This window comes from Primulina tabacum, chromosome 18, assembly GCF_025594145.1.
Source record: "Primulina tabacum isolate GXHZ01 chromosome 18, ASM2559414v2, whole genome shotgun sequence".
NCBI classification, from domain to species: Eukaryota; Viridiplantae; Streptophyta; class Magnoliopsida; order Lamiales; family Gesneriaceae; genus Primulina; species Primulina tabacum.
The window spans coordinates 30652808-30673259 of NC_134567.1; the positions used below are offsets into that span (position 1 = coordinate 30652808).

A 20452-nucleotide genomic window follows, 5' to 3' on the forward strand; every position below is an offset into this window, starting at 1 on the left:
GGTTGGAATTCGATCTGGGCTTAAAAGGGTTGTTACAATCCCAATACAAAAGGGCTTCGATTGGCCCAAATTCAGTAGACCAATAGGCCACAACCCGTATTTTCTCTACCCTGATCCCAATATCAATTTCGCTCTACGCTAATCGAGCTTACAATTCGAATGCCTGAATGAATTGAGCAAAAGTCTCAAATGTTTGGGACTAAATTGACCCGTCAAAATTGTTCGGGACTGATCCGGAATCATTCCGAATAAATAGGACTGAACGGAGAATGTTGGGAATGGATATAGGATTGTTTGGAGAATGATTGCTTAAAAAATCATTTTAAAGAAAGAATTTTAGGATAGAATAATGTTGACATTTTGTTTACAAACTTCCGAAATAAATCATTATTCTGATTGGATTTTGTCGTGTTTAGATAACTTGAATTATTACTTATTAGAGATTTTCCTTTTAAACAAGCAGTCAATCCAAGATTGGAAAAACAAAATAAATAAAAATAATCCATTTCTTCAAACCCTAAAACCCCGCCACCTCCTGTGTTTTCGCTGCTCTCCTTGCTCACCTAGTATACGCGCGCTTACATTGTGGAAAAGTCTCTGTATATTTATCAACGAAAAGCGTGAGATGCGCCGCACTGATGCAGAAGCTGCTGCGCGGAACCCCCAGTGGCCGGCCCATTTTATCCGTTAACGAATATCTTTCCTCACCTCTCTGTAATGCTAGCTTCCTCTCTGTTACGTTTTGCGGAAGCGTCCATAATATTGTGAAGAAGATGTCTTTTGCGACCGCTACTCTTCGCCACCTTCACCCTTTCCACAACTCTGCAAGTACCCTGTCACAGGGAAACCGGTTCACCAGCATTTCTCCTTCCAATTACCGCCTCTGCAGTTGCTCACTTGAGAATGGTGGCAATGCGGTGCCGTTTGTAATGAAGGAGGTTTGTTATAGGAATATAGGCATTCCATCTCACAGGGCTGCTTGGTTTGCCACCCTTGCCTGCAATTTAGATAAGGGTAGCCACGAATTAGCTGTGGCGGCGGAAAATGACGGGGAAGGTGATACTGAAATTGCCATGGCAAGTGTGCAGAGGAGGCGTGGTGGGGGTAGTATCGGGGTTGCGGTGGGGCCAGATTTGCTGGCAATACCTGGAGTGGGACCGAGGAATTTGAGGAAGCTGGTGGATAAGGGGTTTGAAGGTGTAACTCAGCTCAAACAACTATATAAAGATAAGGTAGTGAAACTGTAGTCTAATAGTTGTGCTTGTTAACAAAACTTTGTGTGGTGTTGAATTTTTAGTGTTTTTTTTTACTTTGATAGTTGTTCTTGTGGACTTAGACTAGTGACTAGTGTATGTTGGGAAATTAGAAAGAGGAAGGTTAATATGGGGTCTTGTTCAATGACCATATGCAACTGAGGTGTGATTATATCTTTGTGGCCTGACGTTATTCTGATCTCTGTACATTATGGTTAGCAATGGTCAACCGGAAAAAGTAATTTTTTTATCACTTATGTACTTCTTATTATGCTCTCCCATCAAGACTGGATTTTGGTTAACAAAATATATAGCTAGTAGTGAGAAATTGCCCTGGGAAATGGCTTAAACAAATGTCTGATTAAGTTAAAAGATTTAGACAGCACGCTCACTCAGCTTATGCACCTAGCTTGATCCTCACGCGACATTTATTTGTTTTTTTGTAGTTCTATGGAAAATCAAGTCAGCAAATGGTTGAATTTTTGCAAAGCTCAGTTGGGATTATACACAAAAACCATGCCGAGAGTATAACCACTTTCATCAAGGAGAGCGTGGATGCGGAGCTGAACAAGGATGGATTGAAACCTGCCCAGAAAAAGCGAATCACTCTATGTGTTGAAGGAAATATCAGTGTTGGAAAAACCACGTTCTTGCAGAGAATAGCTGATGAAACCCTTGAACTTAGAGATCTTGTGGAGATTGTTCCTGAACCAGTTGACAAGTGGCAGAATGTTGGACCAGATCAGTTTAATATTTTAGATGCATTTTATGCTGAGCCAGAAAGATATGCTTATACCTTTCAAAACTATGTGTTTGTTACTAGAGTTATGCAGGAGAAAGAGTCGTCTGGTGGTATTAAGCCCCTCAGGCTGATGGAAAGGAGTGTTTTCAGTGATAGAATGGTAAAAAAAATTGTTGCTTGTTTACCATATTCTGTGATTCGCCACCTGATTTCTTATCAAAAAATTTAATATTAAAGCTGTATATTTGTCTTTATTTTTGCATAGGTCTTCGTGAGAGCTGTGCATGAAGCAAAATGGATGAATGAGATGGAGATTAGCATATATGACTCATGGTTTGATCCTGTTGTTTCAAGTTTGCCTGGTCTTATTCCTGATGGTTTTATCTACTTGAGAGCAAGCCCGGATACTTGCCACAAACGAATGATGTTGCGCAAGAGGGCAGAGGAAGGTGGAGTCTCTCTGGATTATCTGCGTGACTTGCATGAAAAACATGAAAGCTGGCTTTTCCCATTCCAAAGTGGGCATCATGGAGTTTTGTCTGTCAGTAAGCTACCAAACAACAGTGATTGGCTTTTACACCCCAAAATACAAGATCGTGTGTTTTATCTGGATGGCAATCACATGCACTCAAGCATCCAAAAGGTACAAATTAGCAACTCAACTGTTTTGAGGAAATTGATTTTTTTCATAATCAGTACTAACCTTTTTGTGGTGATGCGTAGGTTCCTGCTTTGGTTCTTGACTGTGAGCCGGATATTGATTTTAGCAGAGACATTGAAGCTAAGCGGGAGTATGTGAACCCTCCCTGAATTCATATTCGTAGTTTTGAAAAAAAAATCTTGCTGCACCGAGGCCCATCAAAATTAATGAGTTCCAATGAAGTAGTCTTGAACTTGGTGCTCTAAACTTTTGTCACTCACAGTTTTTAAGCTAAGCTTCGCTCTTGAACTATCATAATTATTTCCCAACATATGATATTGTTATCCTTGAAGGTATGCTAGCCAAGTTACCGAATTCTTTGAGTACGTGAAGAGAAAGAAAGAAGCTTCAACTTCAAAGGTTGGAAAAGAAGATTCGGCAAAGAGCAATCAACCACAGGTGTTACTGCCTTGTAACGGAAAGCTGTGGATGCCTGGTGCACAAACTTTCCCAAATTCACCTCTCGAGCCATTGCAACTTAGACGGGCCATGTCATGTATGCCCCAGTAGCTCGATATCACCCCTCCATGTTTATGAGTTCGAAGTACGTGTTATGGTTCGATTCCTGTAAAAAGATTCTTTTAGAATTGTGGAGATATAAATGTACAATAAGATGCTTTCGTGCGTGTTATTCTACGAGCCATGATGATAGTCTTTGGGTGGTCACATCCCACATTATCTTTCGCACTACACTTTTTTGTATTTGATTCTATATGTATGATTTATTATATTATATTAGATGTCAAATTTAAGGCAATTATTTGAAGAAAAAATTGGATATTTTACCCCCAAATAAAAAATCGTACTGTTTTTACATATTTTTCTCAATGGAATATGTGCATAAAAATCATGAACCTATACCCCAAAATTAAATCAAATTAATATCAATATTAGAAAGAGTGTTTTTTAAAAATAAATAATATAAACACAGAGATGGAATTTTTATGAATTAAGGGAATAATATAGTAATATTTTATATCTATTATTTCATTTTTCCAATATTGTTGAGGCTAATTAAAAGTCTTGGCCGCTGGTAAAAGTATGGGATCCAAAGATTTAGTGAAGGGACACTTCAGTGTTTTCCTTTTTCTCATAAAGAGTTAAAGCGAAGGGAAAAAAACCTAGCATGCTTTACTAAATGTGGAAACATGGAACACAAAAAAAAGTTGATTATATCACTGATTATACAATACCTACCAGATTTAAAATATAATAATAAACTATGGCCTAATTTTATATTAATATTTAGCCTCAAATCTTTTATGTTTGCAGATTTCCAGGCAGAATTGTAGCTTGAATCATAATCTAATATATCCAAGTAGTCAAATGATAATACCAAAATTACGGAAGGATATTAGTTTTCCCTTCTGTGTTAGACCAGAGTTGAATTTTAATGCGACAAACTTTGTGCGAAATTAATAAGTTGGGAGAATTTTGACAACAGTAAGGTTGGATTTCTTTTTTTCTTTTTCTTTTTTTTTTAAAGAAGAGAAGAAAAGACAATCACAGAAAAAGTCAAACGACTACTACAGAGGGCCTAATCCATCCTCCAATCAAAGTTCAATTAGCTTTGATTGGACAGATGCTTTCTAGCACAGAAATAATGGGGATGGGAATAACATGAAGAATTTACAGTCTAAACCTCCACAAATACCTCATTTCCATTTTTGACCCAACATTCCCGTGTTGTTAATCCCCAAAATATTGCGTTAAACCCAAAAAGGAAAGAGGAAACACACATGGTTTGCAACAAACAATACAAAAAAGATTGATCTCTCCAGAAACTAATGACGCATCGACAATTTTAATTAATTAACAAACCAAGAAAATGCAAGAATATGGGAAGCCTATTAATCGGCCATTTGGGATTAAATTATTGAGAATCTTTGGGGTTTTCATCATCACTATCGCTATTTTGCTGTTGATTTTGATCCAAGTTCATGCCCAAATCAATTCTACTGTTATTACTAGCACTAAATGAGTTGAGCGAGGCCAGCATTCCCATATTAGTCTCCGTAATACCTAAACCCAGCTGCTGAACGGCCGTTGTCTGCGGCTGCTGCAGTACCATCGAACCGATCTGGACTTGGTTGAACCGGCTGGCACCAGGAAACTCGAAACCAGCTATTCTCTGCATGGAAGATGCCTTATACTGCCATTCCGGCTGGCCTACCGCTGCTGTGGAACCGCCTCCGTTCATCGGGAGCATCCAAAAAGCATTTCCTACGTTACCCACTGCCGCCGGAGTCACCGCCCACATGGCGGGAGCAGAGATGTAATTCGATGTGTGAGTTAGACCGGGTTTAGGGTCTGACACCGGTTCTTGGTCTTGAAGACCTGTTCTTCCCGGTTTAGGTGACGCTGCACAGCTGCTATCTTCTCTGAACCGTTTCCTCGTGAAATTCTCTTCTGGGTTTTGACCAAAATTAGTGTTTGATGCGAGCTGGGGGTGGAAACCCAGCATGCCAGGGGCTCCACCGATGAAGAGCGGCGCAGGTTTTGTCGGTGGAGCCGAAATGGTGGGGCCGCTTCTGCGTAACGACACGTTGAGAGTTGAAAAATTAGCCGGGATAGTGCCGGTGCCTGTGGCAGCTATAATCGAGGGTTCAGCTTGATGTAGCAGCCACTCTATTGTTTCACCATCAGACTTGTGGCCCAATTCCTTCGTGAGCTGAAAAACACGAGCTGCGCATAAAGCCGGCATGCGTATGCGCCGCCCACGGCCATCGACCTTCGTGTGGCGGTCTTTAGATGGTTTCTTCACAGCTTTTCCAGCTGCAGGATTATTGTTATCGCTGCCGTTTTCGGTACTAACGATATTCGTAGAAAGGGTGTTTGTAGTAGCTGTAGGGGTGGAAACGGAGGGGGCTAAACTTCTTGATTGCTTCATGGAGATGGAGCCCATGTTGAAGGGGCCATGAGATGGGGCTGGATCGGACCCAGAAGGGGGTTGGGGTTGACTTTGGTGGCGGTGGTTATGATGGTGAGAGATAAGTTGCAGGGAGGAAACTGATGATTGGTGGTGGTCTGAGTTGCCTTGGTTTTTGGTATGGGACTCCATGAATTCCATGTATCTCTCGGGAATTGGAGTCAAATATTCAAGAAAATTTTCTTAGATCTCCAAAACATAGTGTAATCATCAAATTTGGAGAGGATAAGGGATATTAGTAGATAGATAGATAGATAGATAGATAGATAGATAGGTCTTGGGGATGGGATATATCCATCAATCAACTTGGGGAGTCGACCAAGCAACAAGTAGAAGTAATTATTAATGGTGTTTTTTTCACTGAGTGGGTTTTGGTTGACTGCTGTCTATGGAGAGAGAAGTGTGTGTGTGGATGATAAAGAGAGTAGGTGTGTGACAGTGTGAGGGAAAAAGTGAGTCCCAAAAGAGAATCAGTGCGTTAGCTGGAAGGAGATTGGTTGGAGGAGGGGTCCAAATGGTAGGGACTCCAATAAAGAAACACTGTTGGACTGATCACGATTCCACGAAATTTATTCCGTATTCAATTAGGTTGCAATCGTGATAATACTTGTTTTTAACACATAATTGAAATTCTCATGTCGATTGTTTTGTTCTTTCTATGTGATTGTGTATCAAATTGACCCAAGATTACTTTTCTCAAAGCAAAAAAAAACAAAAAAAATATTACCATATTTTTAAAAGAAATAGTTTTCGATGTCGATAAGATCATCAACTTTATCCCTTAAAACAGAGAATATGCATCGCTATTTGATCTACCTCACATCACAATATAGACATGCAATATATATATTATGAAATCCATCGTGCGATATTCCTACTGGTAAAAGGAAAGAACAAAAGAGTTTAGCTGGCCTCCTTCCACAATTACATCAATGGCCCCTTAATGCTTGGGACGCACAGTCAACTATTTTCTTAGATATTTAGGTGGTCGAAAATATTCAAATTTTGGCATAAAAAAACCATGGCGCAATGACCCACCTAGCTAATTGAATGTTACTCCAACACTCGTTAAGTGCACACACATGTCAAAAAGGCATCAGTACAAAGCTACCTTTTTCCTTCAATAATTTCGAGTAATAACCAATCAAAACTGTCCCCACCTTCATTTCTTCTAAAAGATGCAAAAGTGTTGCGGTATTTAATGCAGTCAAAGTAGAAGAAGGGCAGAGTAAATACGCCCAATCCAATCCCAGGGCATCAGAGTAGTACACGAGTGAGAGCCTGCAGCGACCATTTAGAGAAAGTGAAACGAATCGAAGACACAGAACAGAAGAATATTGCAAATCAAGATTACATTTTTATATATATTGATAGTTTATTTTCATTCTTTGACATATAATTGACGAATATATATCCAATGGAAATGATATAAAAGTGAACTATACGTACACGGTTGATTTCTAATTTTTACATGCAAATGTATGGAAGATTAGTTTAATCCAAGTGATTACCAGTTTCCGTAACAATTTCAAATGGAAGTTTAAAAAAAGCAGATTTCAATGGATAGGCCTCATGGTAAAGAAATAAAGGACAGATTTTTTTTCAGTATCCAACAACCATCTGACATCAAACTTTAATGAAATTTTGCTTGCATATGCATACTACTCACAGATCATTAAATATTTTCACTAACTCGTTCGTTTGCTTGATACCTCTCATCGTATGTTCAAAGATAATTTCTTGACCGAATTTCAAATCTCAGATTCCGAATTCATATAGAATCTGAAAATACATTCAAAACACGAAGCAGGAATTATCAAATGTCCTTTTTCTTTTTCGAATATCAAGAGATTTCGAAGTGTGGTAGTGTAGCATGACATCATATAGTACACAAAAACAAACTATATCACACCTACAATAAGAGATACCGCCAGAAGAACACCTTTGTTCTTTACTATTACTTTTTCGATGCATGATTCTTCACTGCATTTTCAGCACGTCCACGAGGAAGATCGCTTGATTACGGGTTTCATTTGCTTGTCTTCTTCAAGAGAAATCATTCCCAAGTGTGAAGGATCCTCCAGCATCATTTTTGCCACAAGATATCCAGCAATTGACCAAGTTTGGTATTTTCTAGCTTGTTTACCAATATATCTTCCTAGTTTTCCATCATAATATTCAGGCCAGTTGTCCTTCAGCAAACGGCTCTCTGCAAGATCAATTGCTCGTCTTGCGATTTGTGGGCGTCCAACTTTAATGCAGGCAGCTGTTAGAAGCCATAGAAGCACTGCTCTCCAAATGCATAGAATGCAATAAAAAAAGGGTCAACAAAAGGATTCAAAAGTTCTCAAATAAATTAATGACGCATGACAGCAAATTAAAAGAGTATGGCAAAAGAACCTGGCCAAGATCCTCCATTATGATAACTCCATCTCGTATTCTTTGGATCACAGCCAGTTACAATTCGCCACTCGTGATTTTCGATTGCTGGATAAGAAATTTTTAGAGGCATTTCGCCGACCAGCTCCTCCCACCTTTCTTCTATAAGGTCCATAATAGCAGAAGCTTGGTCGGGAGTGGCAAGAGACGATAATATGGCAACACAATTTCCTAAAGCAAACCATCTAAAATCCATTCTTGCAGGACTCACGTTGCCTATAAAATAACCACCGCGTGTTGGCATAAACTCAAACACCCAGTCAGGGATTGAATCTGGAATCACATTAAACTTATTTACAGCAGTGTGGGAGTACTCTTCTGTTTTGTAGCGATATATGTCATTCAATTGTTGAAAATCAAGCCAAAAGTAACTTCTCATATGGTAGCTCAAGGCATGCAAGCGCTTCACTATTCTTTCAATGAACTCTTTGCCTTCTGCATCAGGCTTCAACATCGCCAAAGCACATCTCAGTGCCATAAAAAAGAGTGCTTGAATCTCTATAGGGTATCCATAGATTCCCTGACGAATGACATTAAGGCAAAAGAATACAAGTTTTTAAGTGCAAGTGGCAATAAGTACCGTTGATCTTTAACTTAAGTTTCCAAAATGGTTTCTTGATTCTTAAAAAAGACGATGAATAATATTATCAAGGTAAGGAAATCAAGGTATCTCACCATTCTACGATCAATCATCGAGCATCCATCAGCACATAGTAAAGTTGGAAATGTGTCAAATCCTTCTGACAGACACAAGCCCATAATAAGTCTCAGTCCCCTCTGGCACTCTGGTGTTTCAGCCAGAGACAGGTCTCCAGTGGATTTTGTATATGCACGAAGAAGAATAATCCACCAGAAACCAGAATCCACCGGTGCAACTCTTCCAATTGCGCTCTCACCAAAATCTGCAACTATTGTATCTGTCTTTCGAACGGGGTCATGAAGTACTTTGAAACTGGCAGGCATAACACCCTCACCAAGCTTGAATCTATCTACTTTTTTTTCCCACCCTTGAAGTTGAAGTGTCTTCAACAGGAAATTCTTAACTACATCAGGCTCACCATTCATTAAAAAGGCCAGTGCACTCGGTACAAAATCTCGAACAAAAACCTGCAGTCCATAAATTCACCGAATTTTTTTTTTTACTTCATGTAATATCAGAGTTATCCAGATACCCACAAACGTTTAATATAATTTCTACCTGGTCATAATTTAACACCTCCTCAGAAGCATGATCATAAGCAGCAATTGTGCCGACTGGTTGGCCCCGGAAGGAAACCAATGACCGGCGGAGGGCTTCCCAAGCATCAGCAACTATTGGATGTGGCTCAAATGAATTCCGAGTGGATGAAGCAGGGGTGTTCAGTGCTGATCGTCCTGGTGAATGTGCATGCTCGTAATTCTCTAAACCTCTCGTCAACCCAATCGATAACTCACTTAGCGACCTTTCATCAAAAGATCTCTGTCTCTCTATGTTTAATCTGGGCTTATCAAGCAGCTTCGAGAGATCATAGTCGTTGAAATCAGGGATTGAGCAATATGAACTCACTTTTTTAAGTCCAGTTTCTTTAGTACCATCAATGCCACCATTGATTCCATCCACAATAAGCTTCACTTCATCCATAATCCTCTCGTTTAAACCTGAGTATCTCTGCAACAAGAAGTAGCATTCCCTCTTAGACCTTAATAGATATATTGAGCACACGAGGGATATTAGAAGATGATGGAGAAAAATGTTAAAAGGCCATTTGTCTCAGCCACAATTATTTTTTCCCGCAGGATAATGCACTATGCAGAAAGAGAAGCCGAGAGACTTATAAAGAAAAAAAATAGATATCTATATTAAACAGATCATTTGATATCGCATATCTAGATATAACAACGCCCAAAATGGGTGATTTTAAAAAGCACTACAAAGGGAAAAATTTCGAAACCCGATACTAGATTATGACTCAAGAAACTATAGAATGCGATTCATCAGCAAGAAAAGCAACAGTTCCCAGCATAATCAACCTCCGAAGCTAACCGTACCTAAAGGTGGAGATGTAAAATCCTACCAACCACTCAATTCATTCAAATTCGTATTCCAAACTAAAGTAAATGAAAAGAAAGGAATGACGGAAAAATTATCTCCTTGTAAATCGGAAGTGGATAAAGTTCGAATTTTTTTGCAAGCTGGTAAAAAATAAACAATATGCATTACAGCCATCCATCCGTAAAACGCAGAATAAGCTCATTAAAGCTTGGTAAAATATGAAAACACAGAACCACATATTACAGATGATTATAGAGGAAAGAAAACAATGTTTAATAAAAGCATCGAGATTTATAAGAGTCCAAGAAAAATAATAATAGACAAAGTTCCAGAAACAACTCAGATCTAAATCCATCCGTTCACATAACAAGTACATCAAGAAACACGCAGTACACAAGTAGGCACACACATACACAGCTTCAAGAAATATGGAAAATTGAGCACGGAAAAGAGATAGTTTACCGGCTCAGAGGCAGCCGTCGGAGCAAACAATAGAGATGATAGAAGGCGAAAATGGAGGAGAGGGGAAAAAAATTCCATGATAAGCGGGAGCATATACTTATAGACCACTGAAGGAAGAGGACAAAGATTATTATGTAATAAAGAGAAATTAAAATTAAAATAAAAGATATATAAATTATGCCTTTTACATTTGTTTTTATTTGATCAATTGAATTACATTTCAATGGGTAAAATCGTGTGTAAAACGATTTTACGATTCGTATTTTGTGAGATCGATTTCTTATTTAGGTCATTAGTGAAAAAATATTATTTTTTATTGTGAATATCGGTAGGGTTGATCCGTCTCATAGATAAAGATTTGTGATACCGTCTCACAAGAGACCTACTCATTTCATTATCATTATCTCAAATAAAAAAAATTACAAGAATGTTAATCTCTCTTCCCGCCGCGCATGGGTCATGACTCATCGAACCATCGTAATTTTTTTTAAAAGAAATAATTATTTATCGAACCATCGTTAAAAATTATAAAAAAATAATTATGTTATTGAATATAATTTTAAGAAATTGATGCTTTTTTGTTAATATTCAAATTATGTGTGTTGCAAAATCAATCTTTATATTTATGTGAATATATAACGATGTTTTTATCTTATGAACATGATTGAAATGACGTCCATTCATGATATATATAAATTTGTGATATGTTTAAATAAATTTTATTTGATAAAACTTAATTTTGTTGTTTTGTGAATTTTATTTTGAGTAACCTACATATATAATCAAATTTATATAATAATTCCTATCATACAAAAAAATTATATACAAAAATTCAATATAAAATATGACGAATAGTTGTACTTATTATATTTTTGGCTTTTTTTTTTTTTAAATTTTTGGGGCGGCTGTCAAGTGGGTTTAAACTAACCGTCCAAATCAAAATAAATATTAATTTAATGATGATTTATTCTGTTGCAGCTTGCAATAGATTTTATGGATATCAACGTAGTAGGGTAACGTTTTATGTTACTTTGCTAAAAATTATAAAGTTATTTTTTAAATAAAAATATATACGGAGTCAGCTGTTTCTTTTTCTTTTTTGTCGTTTTTCTAAATTATTTTAGTCGACCAGTATAAATATAATACACGAAATTCAATCCTTCTGTTGTGAAAAAGTAAAAATTTATGGTAAAAAGTAAAAATCTCAAACTCTCAAAATTTACCAAACTACACACTTTATAATATTTTTCTCTCTACTCAATTGTGATTTTCTTCACAAATGAGATATCTATTTATAGGAAATCTTTACAAATAATCCAAAAATAAAATACATCATTACCTACATCATCACACACTAATTTTCAATATTTACAACTCTTATTTTCAACATTCAAATATTCAACATTCAAATATTCAATACTCACATTTTAAATATATTTTTCAACACTCCCCCTTGTGATGATGATCATAATGATTGTCTTCATTACGTGTTTTTATACTGCCTCGTTAAAAACCTTACTAGGAAAAACCCATTTGGGATAAAAACCATAATAAGGGAAAAAGAGTGCAGTCACGTAAACTCCCCCTCATGTTGACACGAACAATTCTTCACAAATTTCGTAGATTGCGCATCCCAATATTATATATGTGCTTTCTAAATATTGACGTAGGAAGTGCCTTTGTGAAGAGATCTGATGAGTTTTCACTTGATTGAATGTGACGAACATCAATATATTTATTCTTCTCTAGCTCCTTCGTGAATGCGAAGAACTTAGGAGGAATATGTTTAGTTCTGTCGCTTTTTATGTATCCTTCTTTCATTTGAGCAACACATGCAGCATTATCTTCATATAGTATCACAGGCTTCTCATCAGATGATAATCCGCATGAAATTTGGATATGTTGGGTCATTGATTTTAACCACACACATTCACGACTTGCTTCATGTAGTGCAATAATCTCGGCATGATTTGATGAAGTTGTTACGAGCGTTTGTTTCTGAGAACGCCAAGATATTGCAGTGCCTCCACGAGTAAATACATATCCAGTTTGGGAACGTGCCTTGTGTGGATCAGATAAGTATCCAGCATCAGCATAACCAATTATACTTGGATTAGCATCTTTTGAATACAAAAGTCCCAAGTCTGTCGTTCCTCGTAGATAACGGAATATATGTTTAATTCCGTTCCAGTGTCTCTTTGTTGGATATGTGCTAAATCTTGCCAACAGATTCACGGCAAAAGATATATCAGGCCTTGTACAATTTGTAAGGTACATAAGGGCACCGATGGCACTTAGATATGGTACTTCTGGACCAAGAATATCTTCATCATCTTCACATGGACGGAATGGATCCTTTTCTATGTTTAATGATCTAAAAACCATTGGAGTACTTAAAGGATTTGCTTTATCCATATTAAAACGTTTAAGGATCTTCTCTGTATAATTTGTCTGGTGAACAAACATTCCACATTCTTTTTGTTCAATTTGTAAACCCAGACAATACTTGGTTTTTCCAAGATCCTTCATTTCAAATTCTTCCTTCAAGTATGACACAACTTCTTGAATTTCTTTATTCGTTCCAATGATGTTCTAATCATCAACATATACAGCAATAATTACGCATCCGGATGTTGTTTTCTTAATGAAAACACAAGGGCATATTGAATTATTTACATATCCCTTTTTCATCAAGTGATCACTTAGTCGATTATACCACATTCGACCTGATTGCTTTAACCCATATAATGATCTTTGTAATTTCACAGAATAACATTCCCTGGGTTTTGAACTTTGTGCTTCAGGCATCTTAAATCCTTCAGGGATTTTCATATATATATTACTATCAAGTGATCCATATAAGTAAGCTGTAACAACATCCATAAGACGCATTTCTAAATTTTCAGATACCGCCAAGCTAATCAAATACCGAAACGTAATTGCATCCATCACAGGAGAATACGTTTCTTCATAATCAATTCCAGGCCTTTGAGAAAAACCTTGTGCAACAAGTCGAGCTTTATATCTTACTATTTCATTTTTCTCATTTCGCTTTCGAATAAAAACCCATTTGTATCCAACAGGTTTTACACCTTCAGGTGTAAGGACTATAGGTCCAAAAACATTACGTTTATTTAGCGAATTTAATTCAACCTGGATGGCATCTTTCCATTTTATCCAATCCTGCCGATTTTTACATTCACCAAAAGATTTTGGTTCATGATCTTCGTTATCATTTATGATGTCGATTGCCACATTATAAGAAAATATATCATCAATTTCATCTATATCTTTTCGGTTCCATATTTTTCCAGTATTAATATAATTGATAGAGATTTCATGATTCTCGTCAGTTTGTGGTTCTGACAGAACATTTTCATCATCATGTGTTTCTTCAGGAACACCATTCTCTATTTTGTGATCATCATGTGTTTCTTCAGAAACGTCATTCTTTATTTTGTGATCATCGTGTTTCTCTATGAATTTTCTTTTTCGAGGATTTTTATCCTTGGAACCGACTGGCCTTCCACGCTTCAGGCGTTTAATGACATCATGAGTATCTTCCATTTGTTTCTTTGGAATTTCAATTCGAGCAGGGGCATTTGCAGCATGTATATATGATTTAGTTACCCCTTTTGTGTCTGCAAATGCATCTGGTATTTGATTTGCTATTCTTTGCAAGTGTACAATTTGTTGTACATCTTTTTCACATTGTTTTGTTCTTGGATCCAGATGTAACAATGATGATACATACCATGTAATTTCTTTTTCGGTATGTTTCTGTTCTCCCCCTAACATTGGGAAGATTTCCTCATTAAAATGACAATCAGCAAAACGTGCTGTGAACACGTCGCCTGTCTGAGGTTCAAGATATCGAATGATTGATGGACTATCATAACCGATATAAATTCCAACCTTTCTTTGAGGTCCCATTTTCTTTCGTTGCGGTGGTGCAATAGGCACATACACCATACATCCAAAAATTCTCAGATGAGAAATGTCTGGTTCTTTACCAAATGCAAGCTGCAATGGGGAGTATTTATGATATGCACTTGGTCTGATGCGAATTAATGAAGCAGCGTGTAAAATTGCATGTCCCCATATAGAAATAGGGAGCTTTGTTTTCATTATCATTGGTCTAGCAATCATTTGCAGACGTTTAATCAATGATTCAGCCAATCCATTCTGTGTATGTACATGAGCAACAGGATGCTCAACAATGATTCCCATAGACATACAATAATCATTGAAAGTTTGGGAAGTAAATTCACCAGCATTATCAAGTCTAATTTTCTTGATTGTATAATCGGGAAATTGATTCCTCAATTTTATTATTTGAGCAAGTAATCTTGCAAATGCAACATTTCGAGTTGATAATAAACATACATGTGACCATCTGCTGGAGGCATCAATCAATACCATAAAGTATCTGAATGGTCCACATGGTGGATGGATTGGTCCACAAATATCACCCTGAATACGTTCAAGAAACATTGGTGATTCAGTTTGGATTTTGACTGGTGATGGTCTTATAATAAGTTTTCCAAGAGAACATGCTTTACATTGAAACTTATTATTCTGAAAGATCTTCTGGTCTTTCAGTGGATGACCATGTGTATTTTCTATAATTCTTCGCATCATTGTTGAACCAGGATGTCCCAATCGATCATGCCAATTGGTTAATATCGAAGAATTATCAACTACCATGTTTGATTCAATGGGACTTATATGTGTATAATGCAATCCAGTAGGGAGCATTGGTAGTTTTTCAATCACATATTTCTTTCCTGATTTATATGTGATAAGACACATATATTTCTCATTCCCTTCATTCATTGTTTGAGTATCATACCCATGGGAATATATATCATTAAAACTCAACAAATTTCTTTTCGATTGTGGTGAATATAAAGCATCATTGATCAAAAATTTTGTACCATTAGGTAACAAAAATTGTGCTTTACCACATCCTTTAATCAAGTCTACAGGACCTGATATTGTATTCACCGTTGTTTTTGTTGGTTTTAGTTCCAAGAAATATCTTTTATCTCGGAGGATAGTGTGCGTTGTACCACTATCGGGTATGCAAACTTCAGCTTTGCTCATAGCATTTTCCATATTTGAACTTCAAAAAAATATGCAATGAAATAAATTACTTGCAATATATATTTAAATATAACACAAATCATAATTATACAATAAAACATTATTCTATGAAAAATAGATTATTGTACATTTATATTCTACCATTATATTGTTCATTTTCAGAGAAATCGTTGAGAAAATCTGCAGCATCAATATTGTTCATTTCTATCCCACCAACATATTGATCATTTCCAGAGAAATCATTCATAAAATCACCAGCATCAAAATGAGTTAAATCACTCAAACGGTCACTACGTTCAGTGAAGTTGGTCTCCTTTTCTTTCCCCTTTAATGATTCTTTATAAAGTTTACAAAGGTGCTCAGGGGCTCGACAAACTTTGGACCAATGTCCTGGAGTACCACATCTGTAACAAGAACTTTCATATCTTTTTTAGTGCTTCTCATTAACACTTGTATTCTCATGATGCCTTTTCTGTGGATGGTTTGGGACGTTCTTTTGAGATGAGTTATAAAAATAACTATCTCGATTATTTTCAAAACCACGGCCTTGACCACGACCACGACCACGGCCAATTCCACGTCCACGTCCACGTCCACGACCTCGACCTCGACCTCGACCAAAACCTTGTCTTTGAATTTGATTTTGGTTTCCAGGTTTAAATTCATTTTTACTTACAGCATTTACTTCTGGAAATGCTGTTGATCCAGTGGGTCGGGACTGATGATTTCTCATTAATAGCTCGTTGTTTTTTTCCGCCACAAGAAGACAGGCGATGAGTTCAGAATATCTCGCGAATCCACGTACTCTATATTGTTGCTGTAGAGTAATATTTGATGCATGAAACGTGGAAAATATTTTTTCAAGCATCTCAGATTCTGTGACCTCATGTCCACAAAATTTTAATTGCGAGATTATTCTATACATCGCCGAATTGTAATCACTGACTTTTTTAAAGTTTTGGAATCTCAATGTATTCCATTCATCCCGGGCGGTCGGAAGTATAACTTCTCTTATATGTTCGAATCTTTCTTTTAATCCCTTCCACAAAGCCATGGGATTTTTTTCAGTCAGATATTCACATTTCAATCCATCGTCGAGATGTCGACGCAAAAATATCATGGCTCTTGCCTTTTCTTGTGACGTGCATATGCCATTTTCTTTAATGGTCTCGCTTAGACCCAATGACTCAAGATGCATTTCTACATCTAGAGTCCATGGCATATAATTCTTTCCCGTGATGTCGAGCGCAACAAATTCGAGCTTTGTTAAATTTGACATGGTGGTACTAAAAAAAATTACGATGCATTTTATTAGTTAATAATTATTGCAATACAAAGTAACGGATAAACAACAAGTACAAGTATTTGTAAAAATAAAGAAAACGCACGAGGAGGATATTCTCCGATAAATAAAAGACTCGTGAGTATGATAACCAAAATAATTAAAAATATCCTTGAGAAAGCCATCTTCTTTTTTCTTCGAAAAATTTGATGATGAATAATTTTTAGAGAAGAAGAGAAAGTTGGAGTGATGGAATGTGTTTGTGAGATCATATTTATAGGGCAAAAACTAGCCGTTTTTTACCATTTATGACCGTTGGGGTACAAAAAAAAATAAAGGTATGTATTTGTATAATTTTATGGTAATAATATGATATATATAATATTAGACATGTTTAAATAATTATGTATATCATATCATAATATTATAATGAGTGTCATAATTTATTTTGTTTAAAAACCTTATAGGCTTTTATACTTGTCGTATCCCTTACCGGGAGTGTGGGATGTCGTCTTAACATCCTCCCAGGATTTATAACAAGTTTATGAAAAATTTATTTTTATTATTTCTAATAATAACATTATATTGTATATTAAATAAATACACAATAAATAAATAACAGTAAAATAAATATAATTATTACTTTTGTTACCTTTTTCTTCTGTTTGGAGCTTGGAAAAGGATAGAGGACTTTTAGAGCTTCGTGCTGATAACGTGTTGTGAAAAAGTAAAAATTTATGGTAAAAAGTAAAAATCTCAAACTCTCAAAATTTACCAAACTACACACTTTATAATATTTTTCTCTCTACTCAATTGTGATTTTCTTCACAAATGAGATATCTATTTATAGGAAATCTTTACAAATAATCCAAAAATAAAATACATCATTACCTACATCATCACACACTAATTTTCAATATTTACAACTCTTATTTTCAACATTCAAATATTCAACATTCAAATATTCAATACTCACATTTTAAATATATTTTTCAACACCTTCAATAATGTATGATATTACTCTAATAATTCAGTCCTCTCAAAATTCGGACATGTTTTTTAAAAAGTGAAATAAAGGGGAAGAGCATACGTCGTGGATGAAACGGCGATGTTTTTTTTGGGAATTGTTTTTCTTTGCTTAATTTTACATAATATTTCTATTTTTACAACTTTATTATTAATTTATTTTCCTTCAAAAAAATCGAGACCATGCAATTGTAAATTGCCAGTTTTTTTTATGTGCAATATATATAATTTGTCGTGTATGATTTTAATATTAACACAAAAACTTCTCTGAGAAGGTCTCACATGTCGTATTTTGTGAGACGAATTTTTTATTTGGGTCGTCCATGAAAATGTATTATTTATTATGCCAAAGATATTACTTTTATCGTGAATATAGATAGGATTGACCCGTCTCACAGATAAAGAATCACGACGCTGTCTCAGAAAAAAACTTCTCTTTTATTAAAATCACCAATTTGATTGACTTGACTCGGAGTTCATCACGATAAAATGAATGACATCATTACTATAGCTCTTGGGTTGAATTGTTCGATGCTAAAACTAAATAAAATAATATTTATATTTATAATAAAATTTATTTTTTTTGGTAACCGTATAACTTGAATTAAATATCAACCAGGAAGATAAGATTCAAAATTCTGTTGTGAATCAAATTCGACAACAAATGGAATCTAAAAATAAATATGTATCATCGTCTTTTTTTTTAAAAAAAAAAAATCAAATTTCGCGAGCTAGAAAATGTTATATATTCTATATAAGTTTGGTATCTAATAATTCATTATGTCCCACTAATTAAATTATTCGTTTATTAATTAACCTAATAATATGCATTAATTGAAATTTTTTTTTTGAAATGACATTAATTGATTTTTTTTTTTATATTTTTTGATTACAAAGACTTCTGGTCTAAAAGATATTTTCATATATAATAAATGAGTTACGCGTGATGAAAACTTTGCGAAAAAGCAGCCCACTGGGATTAATTAGTATTTGCGTTAGGGAAAAGCTTCATTTAATACTAAAAATTTTTATTATTTAATTTTTTATAATTATAGTAAAATATTGAATTATTATTATAATATAAATGTCACGATAGAATGATGTGAGGATCTTCAAAAAAATATCAGGTTAACTTATTGAAATTATTAATGCCTATTTTCCCCCAAACTATTAAAAAATTCATCAAATATTAGAAATTACAAATTTATCGAATATTAGAAAATTAAAAATTTATTTATGTATTTTAGAAATTAGCAATTTGAATTTTGAAGTTATTTGGAAACATAAATATTCACGTCAAATGTATGAGTTAACCAATGTCATTTAAGCCAAATACAGCCTGTACTTAAAAGAAATCCAAATAAAGTGAATTAATAATTATACACATGGGCTCTTCATATTTTTCTAGTTTTCCTTTCTCCGATCCAACCATAATTATAATTAAGTCCAAATTACTATTTACAAGTACAGTTACTTTTAATTAAATTTTTTGATGGATTAAATTAAAACTTCAAATTTATGACTGACTATCAAGTGGCAAATCAATAATATTAGTGAACTTTCAGGGCCTTCGATTTCATAAAATTTTTACTTTAACCTATGTTCTTATTAATTGTGTATTATTTATTATCCGTCGCGATTCACGACTCACGGGTAGTAATTACATTTTATTTACAAGTTGTTTATTATTGTACTATACGCAAGTGGACTAAAGTCAATATCTCATTTTCCCACTAACGAAGGCCCAAGTTAAATATTGATGGTATGTATTATTTATTAGTCAAAAATTTACGTGAGACAGTCATACGGATTGTATTTTATGAGACGGATTTCTTATTTGAGTCATCTATGAAAAAATATTATTTTTTGTGCTAAGAGTATTACTTTTTATTGTGAATATCGGTAGTGTTGACCCGTCTCACTGATAAAGATTCGTGAGACCGTCTATACTCTATTTATTAACTAATAATTTTAGTAAGACAATGAAGTTTTTTTTATATATATATATAATTTCCAAAACAGCGTCTAACTAAATTATATTTTACATTTTGTTTTTTCTTATGCCATTTCAATTTCAATAATTAATAACTTTTACTTTTTTAAAAAAAATTTATTCATTATCTGTTTTTTTTAAATAAATGTTCACTCATTGCATGTGCTACAATCTGCTAATATTATACTATGTTTGGATAAACAAAATTACGATTATGATTTAAGTTTGGATATTTTTGACGATTTAATCGTCATTAATATAAAAATATAAGGTTGTATTTGAAGCTATGTAAAAAAAAAAAAAATAATTTAAAAATACACATTTGAAACGAAATGGGCTAATTGAATTCTTGATTGGGCTTAACTCCGTCGTCTAAGGCCCAAGAGTTTGGTTGTGAAGAACTGAATATGCTTGTTCCACCTACCTCGACATATACCCGAACCGTATCCGATATTGAAAAAATTGAGATAAAAGATGATAATGAGTCG

The 20452-nt window shown here is 35.0% G+C and overlaps 3 protein-coding genes across 3 annotated transcripts; 1 reads left to right on the top strand and 2 right to left on the bottom strand.

Annotated features, from left to right (window-relative positions):
• The first annotated feature begins 460 nt into the window (after positions 1-460).
• On the top strand, positions 461-3385 carry LOC142533596 (uncharacterized). The gene is made up of 5 exons (XM_075640423.1): positions 461-1232; positions 1700-2155; positions 2261-2638; positions 2719-2786; positions 2989-3385. The coding sequence occupies exons 1-5, from the start codon at positions 639-641 to the stop codon at positions 3203-3205; spliced, it is 1713 nt and encodes a 570-aa protein (XP_075496538.1). The 5' UTR covers positions 461-638; the 3' UTR covers positions 3206-3385.
• A 938-nt stretch (positions 3386-4323) lies between these two features.
• On the bottom strand, positions 4324-6200 carry LOC142533617 (transcription factor TCP23-like). The gene has a single exon (XM_075640440.1). It carries the CDS (start codon positions 5763-5765, stop codon positions 4569-4571), a length of 1197 nt encoding a protein of 398 aa, XP_075496555.1. The 5' UTR covers positions 5766-6200; the 3' UTR covers positions 4324-4568.
• A 1237-nt stretch (positions 6201-7437) lies between these two features.
• Positions 7438-10653, bottom strand: LOC142532886 (putative alkaline/neutral invertase D). The gene is made up of 5 exons (XM_075639419.1): positions 10558-10653; positions 9262-9711; positions 8739-9170; positions 8025-8583; positions 7438-7911 (listed from the first exon to the last, which is right to left on the bottom strand). The coding sequence occupies exons 1-5, from the start codon at positions 10648-10650 to the stop codon at positions 7616-7618; spliced, it is 1830 nt and encodes a 609-aa protein (XP_075495534.1). The 5' UTR covers positions 10651-10653; the 3' UTR covers positions 7438-7615.
• Positions 10654-20452: the final 9799 nt, after the last annotated feature.